General features: G+C 38.3%; 1 protein-coding gene across 37 annotated transcripts in view; it reads right to left on the bottom strand.

Moving 5' to 3' along the window:
• Positions 1–80: 80 nt before the first annotated feature.
• Positions 81–17,653, bottom strand: part of LRIG2 (leucine rich repeats and immunoglobulin like domains 2) — a 154,507-nt gene continuing 136,934 nt past the window's right edge. For 33 of the 37 annotated variants that reach the window (XM_072769054.1, XM_072769050.1, XM_072769052.1 and 30 more), the window contains 6 exons: positions 13,714–14,034; positions 12,359–12,640; positions 10,540–10,989; positions 9,775–9,939; positions 7,520–7,810; positions 81–5,354 (listed from right to left, as the gene is read on the bottom strand). In XM_072769054.1, coding sequence (XP_072625155.1) covers positions 5,128–5,354; positions 7,520–7,810; positions 9,775–9,939; positions 10,540–10,989; positions 12,359–12,640; positions 13,714–14,034 — 1,736 coding nt within the window. In that variant the 3' untranslated portion in view covers positions 81–5,127. Of the gene's footprint in view, positions 5,355–7,519; positions 7,811–8,469; positions 8,622–9,774; positions 9,940–10,539; positions 10,990–12,358; positions 12,641–13,713; positions 14,035–17,653 lie in introns of those variants that run through there. The other 4 variants (XM_072769047.1, XM_072769058.1, XM_072769053.1 and 1 more) reach the window with 3 other exon arrangements.

The raw sequence follows: 17,653 nt of genomic DNA, 5'->3' as shown, positions 1-17,653 counted from the left end.
GAGACCCTCTCAAAGAACCACATACTTAAAAATACACCATTTCCCTCCTATACTTCAGGCAAGAGAAAACCAGAAAATCGTAATGTATTTTAGCTTTATTGGAGACATAGTACAGTAGACAGACAGGTAGACAAACACATGCCTTATAAAATATACATTCTCATGTGTGAGAAAATATAAATAGATACTAGGGAAGGACCACACGGAACAACTTGGCTTATAACTCTCTTTTGGTACGTCTAGTACCAGGGCTGCTCAGACTGACGTCCTCTGATGGGAGAAAGGGGGAACAGAAGAAATAGTAGGTAGAAATAGTCTATGGATCAAGAGGCCACTTTAAGTAGCCAAGAGATATTCCAAGAGCACTTGACCACCTGATGATCAATTCTCTTTCAAAACAGTTGGGAGTTGATAAAAGATCACTTTACTCTTTATATCTAAAAACAGGCTCAAATCAAGTTGTTTTTTCATCATCACCCCACCCCACCCATTGGTGGAGATTATTAGGACTGCTAAGAAATACTCAACACACAACTTTGGAGCACGTCCAAATATTATTCTCATACACACAGACACACACATATATCCCTACACACACATATATCCCTACCTCTTATTACCCACAAAATCTTCAGATGATTCGTGGGCTTGCAGGTGTTGTTTTGTATGGAGCAGCTTGTAATATTATCTCTTAATTTAGAACTTAAGTTATTTTTGTCAACAAATCAGGCAGTTGTCCAAAAAAGAAAAAAAAAAAAAAAAAAAGAAGGCTAACTGATGTTGGTTTAGACTGTACTCTAAACAAAACAGTTCTAAGTTAGAAGCAGGAGGGGAGGACATCTGCCAGACTGAACTGGGAAAGAGAACATATCATAGAAGAATGAGACATTCCCTGCATTTTTGTTGCCAAAAATCTCAGCTCAACCTTTTAAGGCCCACACAATTACCTCTGTAATCTGCATTAAGAAGCAAACTCAGAAATGGAGCACATAGCAAAAAATTGCAGTATATTTACTTCTGTTGCTCCATTACCTCCTAGAATTTCTGTGGACTTTTTAAAAAATTTTATTTATCTATTCATGAGAAACAGAGACAGAGAGAGGCAGACACACAGGCAGAGGGAGAAGCAGCTCCATGCAGGGAGCTTGATGTGGGACTCAATCCTGGGTCCCCAGGATCACACCCTGGGCTGAAGGCGGCACTAAACCGCTGAGCCACCGGGGCTGCCCAATTTCTGTGGATATTAAAATGACTGGAAAAGGCTAGAACGCACTTGAGTTATATACTGGGTGAAAGGCTAAACACCACAATTCCAACCCCATTCCAACTGGAGTCCTGCTAAGAAGAAACAGGAATAAAAATTAAAGAGTAAAAAGGAGGGTTATAATATATGTTATTAAAGTTTTTATTATGGTAATGCCATTTGTGTAACTAGTTATAGACTTTAGATAAGCCCAGACTTTCATGTTTTCAGCCATTAACCCAGGAGAGGCTTCTTCTGTTAACCAAAAACCAAAACTCTTTAGCTGAAAAAAATTTCTTAAGTGCTCTATACTTACGGCATATAAAGGATTTTGAAGGAAAAAAGTTTTAGAACTGTTGGATTGCTTCTGGAAATTTCCAATGATAAAACTGAGACCTAAAAGTCATCTTGCTCATTCCATTCTCAATGTAGACATTTCTTCAATGCTACTAAAATGATTTAGCCTCCATGCGTACTTTTCCCACAAAATGCTGATTATTCTAATTATCGGACAAACCTGTTGGAGAATTAATTTATACAGAATCACTGGCAAGTGTATACTGCACCTCCCTGTTAAGTTCTGCCCCACAGAACAGGGGCAGACATAACCCATCCTCAGGAATACAGAGTGACTAATCCTGTTTCTTGGCAACACTTTAATTAAAGGCTTTAATCATATCTCCCATCTTTTAGGAAAATAGGTAACAGAGTCTATGCTGCTTGACGTCTTACTGTTGCTTTTATAGCACCACCATGGGCAGTGAGAAGGCAACTATTTTTAAATATGAAAGTTACCTTTCAGAAAAATACACATAAAACACTGTGAGAGGGCACATTAGAGGGTTTCTGATACTTCGAATCCCATAGAGCAACCTGTACAACTAGGGAAAGTGCTTTAGAAGCTGCTGAATGAATGACAGAAAGCCAAAGGCTTGGGTATAGACCATGTGCCAGTAGGGTGTGAGTTAAAGAAGATGCTATTTCTTCCAGGTAGACTTGAACAATCAGCCTGAGAGGGGCACAAATTAAGAGGATTTATGTAACCCTACCGATATGCGATTACCACTGGGTGAGGGGCAGAGTAGTTCTCTTGGCATCTTAGTTTGCCTTGCTTGCAATGTCCCTGATTAAAGAGGCAGACATCACATTGCTGGGAAAACACTGATGAGCCACTAACCCTGTTTACAGTAGAGGGAAAAATCACTGCTTGGTCAAAAACATGCAATAATGAAAAACTTCAGGAATTTCTTCTCCTAAGATTAGAATTTATTACATTTATTTTTATTTTTTTAAGACCTGGGGTAGGCTCTTCACGTTTAAACAAACTCTGGACTAGTCTTTTAGTTACTTCAGCAAGCTAAGGGCATCTGGAAGGACATCTCAGTCATTTGAGTTGACATTAGAGAGAAACTGGTCATTCAGGAGCCCAGATTCTGACAGTCATAGGAGGAGCAGGACCACTGCTAGAGCAGAGGCAGCACTCCTGTCGTCTAAGTTTCCTAGAACATTGGTTCACAGCCTGCTTTGCAGTCCTGTCACCCATGACAGCTAATGTTCACCTGCAGCCTCGCTCTAACTACACCTTTTCATTCAAGAAAAGTTCGTCAGAATTTGAGTGAAAGGAGAGGACAGTCACAAGATAACCTGTATGAGTGGATACATTTGAAAGGTTAGGGGTCACAAGCTAGCTGCAAATCAGTCACTGCGCACCCCTCAAATGATTCTGCTGCTCTGGCATGTGGCAGCATTAGCATTCAGACCTGCTGCTCTATAGAGCAATCGGTAGTTTCCATTGAGTCAAGATTCCTTGTTTACTGAGATGGTTTCAAAACAGAATAGCTCTTCTCCTCCTGAGTATTTCTTACACTGTCCCTCCTACTATGGAGGAAGTGAATCTGGCTCAAGTCAGAGTAAGCAACATCACTCTTGTTACTCTAACAAACATTTCATGAAAGCAGCTTTTTATTAGAGTAGCATAATCCTCCTTGGTTCCTGGAGGGATCACAGATTCACAGAATGTTACAGCTGGAAAGGGCTTAAGAGCATCTAGCAGAATGCCCTCATTTCATAAATGAGAAAATCAGGCTGAGAAGACACTTGCCCCTGATTGCACAGCCAGTAAGGAGCAGAGCTGGGAACAAAATCAGGTCTCCTGATTCCAAGTCAGTCCTGTACAGATTACAGTACAACCTAGTAAGGAAGAAGAGGAACCACAAGTTGAGAAGATAGGAAAATAGTGATATTTAAGAAGTTCAAAGTAAAAATAAACAGAGGCCGACAGTTTAAAAAAGCAAAGAGCGAATGGCTTGGTGGTACAAAACAGCTAAAGCGATGCGACTGCCTATGGGAGAAAAAGCTAAGATTGAAAACTAGTATGCAATTCACCTTTCTGGCAAAAAGGAAAGATATGTGAGTCTAGAGCCCCTGAAATGCACAATAACTAAGAAAAAGATATTTTCATTTAAATGATGCAAGTTATCCAGTATGCGACTGGTACTCACTAAATTGAGAGGACAGAATCTGATAGCCTAGGTAAGGAAATCTGAAAGCACAAAGAAAAAAAAGAACTTCAGTCCTTTACATTCTAGGAGAGTATTAAATCCTTTGTTTACATAAAGCTTTTCCTATCAGAAATTCAAGAGAACTTTTTGGCTGAAATAATCACTTGTATAAAACAAGGAAAACACTAAAGCTTTAGAGTATAAGCATTTGTGCACATTTGACTTACTCCCAAAAGCACTCTTCCCTTCTTAAGATACACTGTGCCTTGGTAGAAGAGATATAAAAAAATAAAAAAATAAAAAAATTAACAGAAAAGTAGCAATCTTTGGTTTCCTCATCAACTAAGTACTTTGCTGAAAGAAGATATTCCCAAAGGAAATTTTCCTTTGTCCATGTGCACATGACTATGACAAGACTGCTAGGCTTTTGAGTCTTTTTATGCTAGAAAAGTAATATTATCTGGCACTTGTAAACAGATGGTAAATGACTAAATGTATGAACTTTTAGTTATGAAGAAAGTGGTTAATTACACCAAGACTGTGTGTTTATGTGTATGAAATCACTAAGTATCCTGCCTCTATACATATACTCCTTAACAAACACATTTTTAAAACTTTAAACAAAGTTTTTAGGTTCACTAAACCACGTTATACAAATTCTGTGGTCTGAGAAGCTGTTGTCAATATTATAACTGGATATTATATATAATTTTGGCATATCAAAAATATTTACAATGCATCGACATATGGTGAATGAATACAAAAATTATTTATAAATGTACATATATTTACAATGGGATCCCTGGGTGACAGGGATAAAAAAAAAAAATAATCATTCACAAGAATACAAAACCCCTTAATGTGGTAACAGTTGATCAAGTCCAGAATTCTTGTCAAAGACCTTGAATATCAAAGCGCCAGTCTCAATTAGATGCTTAAAACCACTGAAGAATCCCAGACACACTTCCCAGAGGGCTCCAGAGTTATTTCTGTTCCTTGGAAGACACTAGAACAGTGATGTTTTCTCAGAATCATTCTGCAGGTTGAGACAACCCAGCATGTTAAGCAGCAATAAAGACTCTCCCTAATAGGCAACGCACAGCTGGGCACATCCCTGTGGAACCATCAGGAAGCACGTTTGTCCTGTATTTTCCTTTGCCGTGCTGCACACATTTTATTAGATATACCCATTTCTGTCAGCCGTCTCCCCTTCTTCATCAGGAGTAAGCCCAAACAAATGCCTGGCCCACCTTGGTGGGGTCAGATGTAATTGTAGGCAGGGTAAAGCAAATGCTGACTCTAGGGTTTCTTCTGAACTCTGAGGTAGTAAATACAAAATTAACTAACTTGAGTCTTTGCTCAGATTTCATTCTGGAGTGAGTTTCATGTGCCCTCTCCACCATCCTGAATGTTCCGAGTCCTACTAAAATCAAAAGTGTGGTCGTGCAACCTGTAACAGGGCATGGGAGAAGTGGAACAGTCTGGGCCACTCTCTGCCAGACCTTCATTTTGATGGAGTTGTGGTCGCTCAAGGACTGGCTGCTGGGAAAACGGAGGATGAGGCAGGCCTAGTTCTTTGCTTATGTTCCACAGAGGCCGCTGCAATGTTTCTGAGAATGAAAGACAATGATCAAGGGCAAATGGAAGTTCAAAATTAATGGTTTAAAACTTAATTATTTTTTACTCAAATCCCCCCAGAAATAGATACCCAATACTCCTTAAATAAGGACATTGAGAGCAAATATATACTCCCATCTTCTTAGCAACATTTAACAAAAGGAAACAAAATAGAACCTGGAACCATGGAATTTCAAGACCTTCTACTCAGCAATCTTAACCAATTATTTACTGAAACCATGCAATACATCCTCCACTTTCATCTATTATTAGTGGTTCTGCTGCTAAAATTTAAAAATAAAATTCTTCAGACACGTGGAAACAAACTAAAATAGTATCCATACTGTAGTGAAAGTTGCATGATACAGACAAAAATCACTGATTCAACACAGCCTTTACAGCTTTAAATAACAAATGCATATGTTAAAAAAATTGTTTTAAAAATAAACTATTTCCCTCCAGCTTCTAGAATACCAATAATTCTAAAACAAAATAACAACTCAAAGCAGCAATTTTAAATTAGATTATGTGTACTTTGGTTTCAAAAATATGCATTTCTCATTCACCTTATCTACTGCAGTGGTGTGTGAGCTCTTTCCCCAAATAATATTTGCTGAAAGCTATAATAAATTCATGGGGATGCATTTTGGAAAAAGTTAGGCAAACATTCTGGAAACAAACGCTCAGAAATAAAAACAAAACCCATGTGAAAAGTAAGGTAGGGCAGGGTTTCTTAAGCTTTAACACACAAATAACTTGGGGATCTTGTTAAAGACTCTGGTTCACTGGGTCTAGGGTGGGAAACTTGATCTGCATTTCTAACAAGCTCCTAGGTAATGCTGAAGCTGAGACCACACTCTGAGTAGTAAGGAGCTAGAGCACCCCAGGTAGGAATGAGCAATGCACCAAAGCACTCATATGCTGATTTCCTCAGTTATAGACCAAATTAGTAATTAAGCTATCCCCTACTGTTAGGAAAAGGATGCACTGCATTTTTGGTTCTACTTAAAGTCTTTTTACGTGTTACCCTTTTAGGACATGGGAACACGGGTTTAAGTGTTGGCGCACTTCTTTCATAGACACTGAACTTTAAAGACAAGGGACTTAACTTCAGTGAGCAACAGTACACTTTTCTCTGATGTGTGCCCTCTTTAGAAATCTTTGGTCTCTTAATCAAGAACAAGAGAGCACATCCTAAAAGTCCCACGTCAGATCATTTACTCCTGCTAGAACCATCCCTGGAAGCATCTGTAGTCCTCACTCCCACCCGATTTCCTGTGCTCTTCCATTTTAGATCAACAGGAAGGTGACAACTGATGAAAAACCTGGACAGGAAGACCAGCTCAGTAGTGTCCTTCAGGGTTTGGAAAGAGTTTTGTTTTACTGACTGAGTTGTTACCAAATGCCTCATCTGCACAATGTGACATGTGTTTCTTTTCTTGGGTCATGTGGAAGAGCAGCCACTATCCCACAATTGCTTCCCCACTTCTGGCCCTGGATTATAACGCCTCACAGACGAAAGCAAACACTGGCTAAGTGATACTGATGTTCAACATTTACCTGATAGAACAGTAACCAAATCATTTTTACACCTCCTCAGTAAAAACCTCCACCAGGGCAGCCCCAGTGGCGCAGCAGTTTAGCGCTGCCTGCAGCCCAGGGTGTGATCCCGGAGACCTTGGATTGAGTCCCATGTCAGGCTCTCTGCATGGAGCCTGCTTCTCCCTCTGCCTGTGTCTCTGACTCTTTCTCTCTCTATGTGTCTCTATGAATAAATAAAATTAAAAAAAAAAAAAAAAAAACCTCCACCAAATTATATCCTCAGCATTTCCAACCCCCATTATTTAAATAAAGATGGAGGAAAAAATTAATACCTATATGAAGCTTTTTTTAAAGCTTTTTCTATGTGGCTTCTGAATTTTTAAGTGTGATCTTGATACTCCCACAGAAGCTGTTTTCATCCTACAGATGCAACTTCTCTATAATTCTAATCTGAAAATCTCTGGCTCTCGTTTACATCAGCTAGCAGAAACTAATCACTCTATTATACCAATTTGTTTGCTTCCTGTCAAATCAGAGTGCTACTTATATGACAGAAGGAAAAATCAAGTAGGTGAGAGTAAAAACAAAAATAAACAAAAAACACTGTGCCCTTTACCACTGCTCATCTGTGTGGAGGGAAGTTTCTTCTCATTTATCCTCTCATGGTTGGTGGGAAAGGAAGCCATCTCTCTGTCTGCTGCCAATATCAGGCTCTCCAGGGTAGGGGCATCTTGGGGAGGATGTGCCAAGTATGTCTCCTTGGGCATCTGGACCATGAGGTTGGACAGTGTCTGATCTAGAACATCTTCCTCAGCAATATAGGTGTATGGACAGTATTCTCTGGTCCTGGAGTAGATATTGGCATTGTCATAGCAATCGGAGCAAATAACCCGGGTACCAGTGCCACCTGATAACAACACAGGAAAGAATCCTTCAGTTAAGGAGTCAGCTTTGCTGATCACCAGTTTTCTTCACCAGCTATGACCATTATCACACTAGCTGGCATCAATTCAGCACTTACTCGATAAATCAGGTAAAGTGTCAAGGTCTTTCTGTGAATTACAGCATCCCTATGAGGTAGGTACTATTATCTTCATTTTACAGATGGGATAACTACAACACAAAGAAATTAGGGAACTTGCTCAAAGACAAAGCTGAAATCTGAACTCAGGCACTCTGGCTCCAGAGCCCAATGCTCTTGAATGCTACATCAAACTATCGCTGTCCAGTCTGGATAAGATCATGCCCAAATCAAGGGAACCAAGACATGGCTGCACTGTGCTACAAGACACATGTTCGGCTTAAGCAAACTAAAGCAGAGAACAAGGAATTATGATGACTTCACTTCACAAAACCTGCATTAGTTTCATGAGCCAAGGGGTTAAGCAACACTCATTGCTAAGAGTTCCCCTAGAGGAAGCCTCTAATGGCCAAGAGCCCGACCTAACATATGTGAGTAGTCTGGCAGAAGTAAAGTTTAATAAGGAGCTCCCAGGACTGTTACGTGCTTTGAAAACTGCTAAAAGAGAGAAAAGACAGTGAGAAATAAAAGAGCAAGCAACTTACTCTTGATCACGCAACGGTGTTAGAACCCGAAGTTAGTTTGACCCAGAAGACAGTGTTCTTTCCCACCAATTTCAAAGAGTAGAGGCATTTAAAGATTCTTTTAAAAGCCAGAAGTACCCTTCTTTCCATGGAAAGCCAAAATAAAATCCAATCTATCCATTAAACAGATAAATTCTGTTAATGCTCAGCCTAAAAAAATCTCTGTACAAATAGAAAAGGCCTTTCATTTATACAGTATTTGAAGTAGTACACTGATTTGTTGAAAGGATCTGTGAGAATCTTGAGAAGTGCTTTATAAAATACTGCTTCTTTATTTTAAAAATGACAAAGTTAAAGCTCAGATTTGAGTAACTTGTTCATGGTCCCAGAGCTGGAAGCAGGAACTAGGAATCAAACCCAATTCTTCTATCCCTAGTTCACCTCCCTGAGTTCTGTCACTCCCTGTGGGAAGGGAGGAATGGGGGAGAGAAATAGTACTGAGAAGTTGGGTTCATTTAATTAGGAAATTTTGTATCTCCTTGAAGTTCTCCAACATATACTGAGAATCATCATTGCCTTTTAAACTTCAGTGAGTAGCCCCTGTCAGGAGACACAAACCTCTCCTGGATATGGTCTGAAGAATACTCATGCCTTAAAAAAATAAGACACCTCAAAAGAGTTTCTAGAGCATCTCCTTCTCACAAGAATACTTCGGTTTGGGAGTGTTGCTGGGTATACCACTCCTTTGTTTTGGGATGTGTTTCTCCTTTCTGTCAGATGATCTTCTCTGTTAAGACTTCAGTCAACTTCCATCTGATTTTGCATGGAGCCAAATGTTTTCACTGAGTATCTTACTTTGGAATGTTGCCTCAGGGGGTTGCTGGCTGAGTGGCTCAGTCAGGTGAGCATTTGCCTTCGGCTCAGGTCGGATCAAGCCCCTCATCAGGCTCCCTGTTCAGCAGGCTGCCTGCTTCTCCCTCTCCCTCTGTTGCTCCCCCTGCTTGTTCTCACTCTCTCCCTCTCTCTCAAATAAATAAGTAAAATATATTTTTTAAAAAACTTTGCCGGGGCACTGGAGTGACTCAGTAGTTGAGCATCTGCCTTTGGCTCAGGTCATGATCCTGGGGTCCTGGGATCGAGTCCCACATCAGGCTTCCCCTGCATGGGGCCTGTGTCTCTGCCTCTCTCTGTGTGTCTCTCTCATGAATAAATAAAATCTTAAAAAAAAAAAATGTTGCCTCAGGTTAGTGGGGAAAACCATACACTGAAAAATAAACTCAACAGAATAGGTGGTAACCGTAAGCATATACAACCAAGAGTCCTTACCATCAGTGCCCTTGTGTAAATATCCATTAGCAGGAGGCATAAGTTGCTGATGACTGCCTGCCTCAGAGTGGCTGTAGCCTTCCTGTGGCTCCGACAGTGTTCCTTGGGAAGACAAGTAGCTGGGAATGTCTGCAGGCAGATTAAGCTCCTCTGTAAAAGAGAGATCTGTAACTTTCAAATAAAGTCAGGCAACACTCAGAAGACTATTGTGCAAATGTGCTTCACTCTGATACATCTACTGGCCAGGAAATGTTAAGCACCTAGGAACTCAACAGGTCTTAGAATTTCCCCAAAAAACTATTTCTCGCTGAAATTCTTTTCAAAGTTTCATTTTAAAAGTACTACTAAAAGAGGCAAAACCTAATGTCTGAAATCTTATCCATACACATACTTTCACAATCTATCGACAGAGCCTCTTCTCTTTCAGGATTTCAGGGGAGGGGTATGAAAGATTGATCCCAGTCAGAAGGGCTCCATTCTTCCCCCACAGAGAAGCTAGGATGGAAATGAGCTTTAGGCATTAAAGAAAAAAGGTGCACATGTAATGTGTTTATAAGAGCAAAGTTTTGGGGCACTGTCTATAAATTCTTCAAATTATTCATCAGAGAGGTTCCATTATACCAAGGAAGTAGGACATTTTAACAGAAAACTCCTCCTACCACACATAAAGTGTCAAAGTTCATAGCTTTTTATATTTTACAATAAATCCTATACTACGTTCCTGACTCAAGTACAAGCCATAGGTGTCAATTGGGTACCACTCACCTGTGTTTGTGATACTATAGTCTTCATTCTTCCTTCTCATGTGGTAAATAACAATGACCCAGATCAAAGAGGTGCCCACAACACAGCAAACCACAACAATGATGACAATGCCAACTGTGGTCCAGCCATCATCTTCATGCCCAATGCTACTCTGGGAAGAGTCACAATTGGGAGATGAAATGACATTTAGGTAAATGTGACCACGTTCTGTCCCAAGGGTATTAGACATAATGCAGGTATATTTCCCTGCATCTTCCAGGCCAGCATCAACAATGATGAGAAGCTGATTTGCTGCAGCAAAGAAGTGCCGTTCTGTCACCAGCAGTGGCCCGTCATCTTTGGTCCAGTTGAGGCGAGGGGAAGGACTCCCTCCAGCTATGCACTGTAATACTGCAGTTTCACCTCGGGTTACTGTCTTGTCCTCCAGGGGTCTGATAAATGAGGGTGTCTCTAATAGAAAGATGCATAAAAAAACCATGTTAAACAGTTTTATTTCTTAAATCCTACTGAATTAGATAAATGAGGTGACCATGCAATAAATAAGCACTTTCAGGAGTGCCTGGCTGGCTCAGTGGGTTAAGTGGCCAACTCTGGATTTCAGCTCTGGTCATAATCTTATGGTCCTGGGATCAAGCACTGCATTGGACTCCACATGATGCAAGGAGTCTGCATGAGATTCTCTCTCTCTCCCTTTCCCCCTCTCACATCTTTAAAATAAATAAATCTTTAGAAAAAATAAGTAAGCACTTTCATATACTTGTGGGAAGATTAAAAGTCAGTGTTTTAGAAACGCAAAAGCCTAAAAAATCTTATCTCACTAATTCCACCTTGGGCAAGCTATCCTAAACAAGGAAGTCAAAGATTTATACACGAAGATGTTTATTCTGAAATTAGTTGTAATTTTTAAAAATATAGGAAAAAGATCTTTAAATCTAGCAGGAGAAGGAGTAAGTAAACCATGGTACAGGCACATGACAGTTTTTGAAGACTTAATGACAGAGTAACCATTGTAAAGTAATAATATTTCAGAGGAAAAAAATAGTTATACAAAATTACATAAAAATGTGTTTTAAAAAAAGTCCAGAATATGCCAAAATCTTTAACAGTGTTTCAGTGACTTTCCCTTTTTCTAATTTTCTATACATTCTAAGTTTTTAAAACACTTATTCTTCTGATTACACAAGTAAATAACACAAACCAAAAACTTAAAAAACCTAACATTCAGGGGAATGGAGAACTAGAAAGCAGAATCTGCCATTTGAGTCCCATGAAAAGCATTCTCATAAGAAAAAAATTGGCTTGTCAGAGGAACTCTTTAGGGAAAAGACATTTTATTTTGCTAGAACACAGGATCAAAAAAAAGGAGCACATTGGAAGGAGAACAGGAAATCTAACCAGAAGATGGTCATTTTTTTGTACGTCAAATTTAAAAAAAAATGAACTAAGGGAAAAACAATAAACAATTAAATTGTGTGTGAAGCAGTATAAAACAACGGCAAACTCACTGCTGAAAAGCAGAAAAAACATATACAGACTAGAAACCTTCCAGGAGATATAGCAGGATAAATGGATTTCAGTGTCCAATTCATGTGATAAAGATCTCTAATTCTGCCATCACTACTTCCCCAGACTTCAGTTATCTGACCACTAATATATCCCAGGCTGACATAACCCTTGCATGTATTGGCAAAATATAGTGACAAAGATATAAGGATGACAACTAAAGTCTCAAACTTAGACTTTTTGCCATTAAGACCAGAGAAGCCCCTTAATAAAAAGGCTCCAATGAAATCAGGGACCCACGGGGTAGTACACATACCTAATACTGTGAGTGAGGCATTTGCAGAGAGACCCCCAGCTATGTTCTGTGCCATGCAGCTATAGATTCCCATGTCTTCTATTTTCACGTTGGCAATGAAGAAGACATCATCCTCAGGCATGACGTGCATGCGTCTCTCTCGAGCCGCAGGGAAGTCAGTGCCACCATCTTTCTGCCAGGAAATCTGAGGTGCAGGGTGCCCCTCTGCAGCACACTCTAATCTGGCCATGGCACCAGTGCGAATAGTAAGATCCATTGGCGTTTTCAGGAAAGATGGCATCTCTGTTCCAAGAAAGATTATGAAACAAAGTGGGTGGGGTGAGAGGGGAATACACACACACACACACACACACACACACGCACACATGCGCGCGCGCACACACGCGTTTACATACATACACAAATGAGAGAATCTATTAGGCAAAATACCAACTGTTACAATACTCCATTTCTTTCAGGCATGCTTTCTGGATTGACAGTAAATCCAACTTCAGAGGCCATCTTTTCTTTCTGAACCTCAGAGTACATGGAGTACGGTGATGACAAACTATCTTAGAACACATGACATGATCTGATCTCTCTGATGGGGAGAGGAAAGGCAGGAGGCCACAAACCTTTCTGAACTCTGTTATTTTAGAACCCACTATTTATTACAACTCTCTTATTTAAGAGACTAAACAGTGCTTTCCAAACTAACATCTACAAAGCTGTCATGACAAATGAATGCTAAAGAAATTTATACCAAAAAATATATAAATAAAATACAAAACATTTATACCTTCAAAAAATCTCATAAAACAACAGAGTAAGACATAAGTTAAGTCTTTTGGGTGTACAAAACCTAAAATGTTTTAGTGATTCAATTCGATAGGTGATTGATTAATTAAACTGTTTTGGAGAAGTTCTTTTTTACAATCACAGTGAAGAAGAGCATTAATTGCAAAAATGATTCTGTGTGACTACATTTAGACAATGATAATGATCACTGTACCCAGAAATGTCCTACATACTCTATTACAAAGCCCTGTGAACAGTGTCAGGAATAAATTTCATAGTTTTCAGAACAGAATTATGATTTTAGAAAGAACAGAGAATTTCAGAAGAATTTTTCCAAAAGCATAAATAACAAGGAAAGCAGCCTATCTTCTAAGGCCATGGAAATCCCCTTTACCTACAACCAATTCATAGCTGGGGAAAACGGTAATCCAGTCTATACATTATTATAGCCCTAAAGACAAAATAGTAAAACTCCCTCCTCAAATGTCAGGCTTAGCCTCATTTTCTTGGCTAAGTGGTTCAAAAACTGAACATGAAAAATCCTTCTAACTATAAAACTATCAGGGAGAATTCCTTACCATTCACAGTCAGTTTGGCTTTATTAGAATAATTAGAACCAAAGTGATTAGTAACGATGCACTGATATTCTCCTTCATCTGTGAAATTCACATTGAAAAGATGTAAGACACTTGTATATTCTACAGCTTCTCCAGCTTGCTGCTGATAACGAACAAAATTCTCAATATCGATGTCATACAGGATTTCACCATCTTTGCGCCACACAGTAGACATGGGTGAATCACTGCTGCTCACTGCACTGCACGTCAGAGTCACATTCGTGCCTCTTAGAGCAATTGTAGTTTCAGGATGCATTTTTATCTGTGGCTTGAGAAAATCATCTAAGAGAAAAAAATGGGGCAGAAGCCAAGTCATTTATTTATTTTTGATTCTACAGATTTTGAAACAACGTAAAATTGTTTTGTATGGTTTACAAAATGGCATATTAAGATTGACAGACTACAGGGCTAGAATCCAATTCCTTTTTGTTGAAAGATAAGGAAAATGAGGCCCAGAAGGGTGAAATGACTTATTCAGAGTCAATGTGAGCTCCCAGCAAAGCTTGGATGAGAACCCAGGTTTTCAGACTTCAAGGTTTAAGCATGCTCTCTACTATCACTTATGGTTACTTATTCTTAGAATGTACTTAAGTATTACCAGTTACTGGGAAAAAAGAAAAATCTATATTCAAATTTCAAAACAAGTTCTAATTGTATTAGCTCTTGTTTATATGTAGAGATTATATATATAAACATATATATAATAATACCTATTATCTTTTTTGTGTCAATATAGAAAAGGGCAATTATAAATTTATATTTTACAGGGTATACTTATTAATAAAACATTAACTTGGGGGTGCCTGGGTGGCTCAGTAGGTTAAGTGTCTGACTCTTGGTTTCAGCTCAGGCCATGATCTTGATCAGGCCCCACATCAGGCTCCATGCTCAAGCAAAATCTGCTTGTCTCTCTCCCTCTGCTTCTCTCTCTACTCTCTCTCTCTGGAATAAATAAATAAAATCTTTAAAAAAAAATAAAATATCATTTGAACATACTTTGTATGTGTATAACTCCCACCTAAAATAGAAATTACAAATATCTTAAATGTCCAACTGAAGATAGGCTTAGGCCTGGCTAATAAAGTACAGATTCATAAATAATACTATGTAATTATATGTAAAAACAATGTAAGTATTTTGTGGGCTTGAACTTCCAAGTGTTCTAAGTATCTTTAAGTGATTATAAAAACAGATCTGGCAATATATGCATGTCTAAACAATCAGACACTAGTGATCTGCAAGACAGTTACACTGATGTAAAAGTTCTACTGCCTAAAGCTAGGAATCAGTTATTCTACTTCAAAGGAAATTTAAGTATAAAGAAAAAATGTCTAGGCTGAGAAAGAACAATATAGATATATACTTGAAATTATGAGTAGTGGAATCATGACAACTTTTCATGACTCTCCCCCTACATCCCCCCAAAAAACTCCAAAATTTTGCCATCACTTTAGTCTTAAGAAACTACATCAAAAATAGAAACAACATGACCGATGCATTCATACCTTGCTGGTGACAACATAAACAAGGGCTATCTTTATGGATAATACCTGGTAGTACTTTTTAAGATCAACTTAAAAAATATATGTATTTTTGACTCAGTTATCTTACTGCTGGGTATGTATTCTATGGTTAACAACCCCCTAAAAGGGAAAGGCTTCATTCATAAAGATGCCATTATACTGATATTAAAAATGATCACTGATGATCACGCAAAGGAAAAAACTGTTTATGATGTATTAGGCCAAAGAATACAAAATTTAATCTACATAATATGAGAAGAGAAAAACAGAAAAATGGAAATAGATATGCTAGTTTGAAAGCACTCTGGTTTAATTTTTAAAAATTCTGTTGTTAAGACGGTAAGTGTGCAACACGCATCTTTTATGATCACACCACTATGAAACTAGAAATCAACCATAAGAAAAAAATCTTTAAAAAGCACAACCTATGGAGGTTAACCTATGGAGGTTAACATGCTATTAAGCCATGGAATGGGTCGGGCTACCTGACTGGCTCAGTCAGTAGAGTATTTGACTACTGATCTCAGGGTTCTGAGTTTGAGCCCCATGTTAGGTATAGGGATTACTTAAAAATAAATTATTTTTTAAGGTTTATCTATTTTATTTATTTATTTATTTATTTATTTTTTAATTTTTTAAAAATTTTTATTTATTTATGATAGTCACAGAGAAAGAGGCAGAGACACAGGCAGAGGGAGAAGCAGGCTCCATGCACCGGGAGCCCGATGTGGGATTCGATCCCGGGTCTCCAGGATCACGCCCTGGGCCAAAGGCAGGTGCCAAACCGCTGCGCCGCCCAGGGATCCCAAGGTTTATCTATTTTAGAGAGAGAAAGAGTACACGTGGGGTAGGGGCAGAGGGAGAAAAAGAGAATCTTTAAGCAGAGACTGCACAGAGCACAGAGCCTGAGTGGGGTTCAATCCCACGACTTCGAGATCCTGAGCTGAAACCAAGAGTCAGACCCCTAATCAACTACGACTCCCAGGTACCCCCCAAAATAAAACCTTTAAAAATAAATAAAACAATGAATGGGTCAACCAAGAAATCAAAGAAGAAATAAAAAATTACATGAAAACAAATGAAAATGAAGACAGTCCATAATCTCTGGGATGCAGCCAAAAGTGGTTCGAAGAGGAAAGTTTACAGCAATATAGACTTACCTCAGGAAGCAAAAAAAAAAAATCTCAAATAAACAACTCACCTTATACCTAATGGAGCTAGAAAAAGAAGAAAATCTAAACCTAGCAAAAGTAAGGAAATAATAAAAACAAGAGCAGAAATAAATGACACAGAAACTAAAATAAAATAGAACAGATCAATGAAACCAGGAGCTTGTTCTTTGAAAAGATCAATAAAATTGATAAACCTCTAAGCAAGATTCATTAAAAAAAGAGGACTCAAATAAACAAGATTACTAATGAAAAGAAGAGAAATGACAACCAACACCAAAAAAATAAATAATTGTAACAGAATGTTATGAAAACCTATGTATCATCAAATTGGACAACTTAGAAGAAATAGATAAATTTCTAGAAACATAACCTACTAAAACTAAAATAGGAATAAACAGAAAATTCTAACAGACCAATTAATAGCAATGGAATTGATCAATAACCAAAAAACTCTCAAAAAACCAAGTCTAGGACCAGACTGCTTCACAGGTGAATTCTACCAAACATTTAAAGAAAAATTGATACTCATTCTTCTCAAACTATTCTAAAAAATACAAGAGGAAGGAAAACTTCCAAATTCATTCTATGAAGTCAATATCACCCTAATACCAAAACCAGATAAAGACATGGCAGAAAAAAAAGAGAACTACAGGCCAGTATCTCTTATGAATATAGATGCAAAAATCCTCAACAAAATATCAGCAAACTGAATCCAACAATATGTCAAAAAAATATATACACCCCTATCAAGTGGGATTTTATTACCCCTATCAAGTTACCCCTATCAAGTGGGATTTATTTCCTAGATGCAAGAGTTGTTTAATATGCACAAAACAATGTGACGCGCCATATCAATAACAGAAAGGATAACAATCATATAATCATTTCAACAGATGCAGAAAAAGCATTTGACAAAGTACAACATCCATGTATGATAAAAATCCTCAAAAAGTAGGTCTAGAGGGAATATATCTCAACATACTAAAGTCCTTATATGAAAAACCCACAGCTAACATCCTACTCAATGGTGAAAAACTGAGAGCTTTTCCCCTAAGGTTAGGAATCAGACAAGGATGCTCACTCTCACTACTTTTATTCAACATAGTACTGGAAGTCCTAGCCCAGCAATCTGATTACATAAAGAAATAAAAGGCACAATAGGTAAGAAAGAAGTAAAACTTTCACTATTAACAGATGACATGATAC

This window comes from Canis lupus, chromosome 12, assembly GCF_048164855.1.
Source record: "Canis lupus baileyi chromosome 12, mCanLup2.hap1, whole genome shotgun sequence".
NCBI lineage: Eukaryota > Metazoa > Chordata > Mammalia > Carnivora > Canidae > Canis > Canis lupus.
This window is presented reverse-complemented; position numbering and strand designations above follow the sequence as displayed.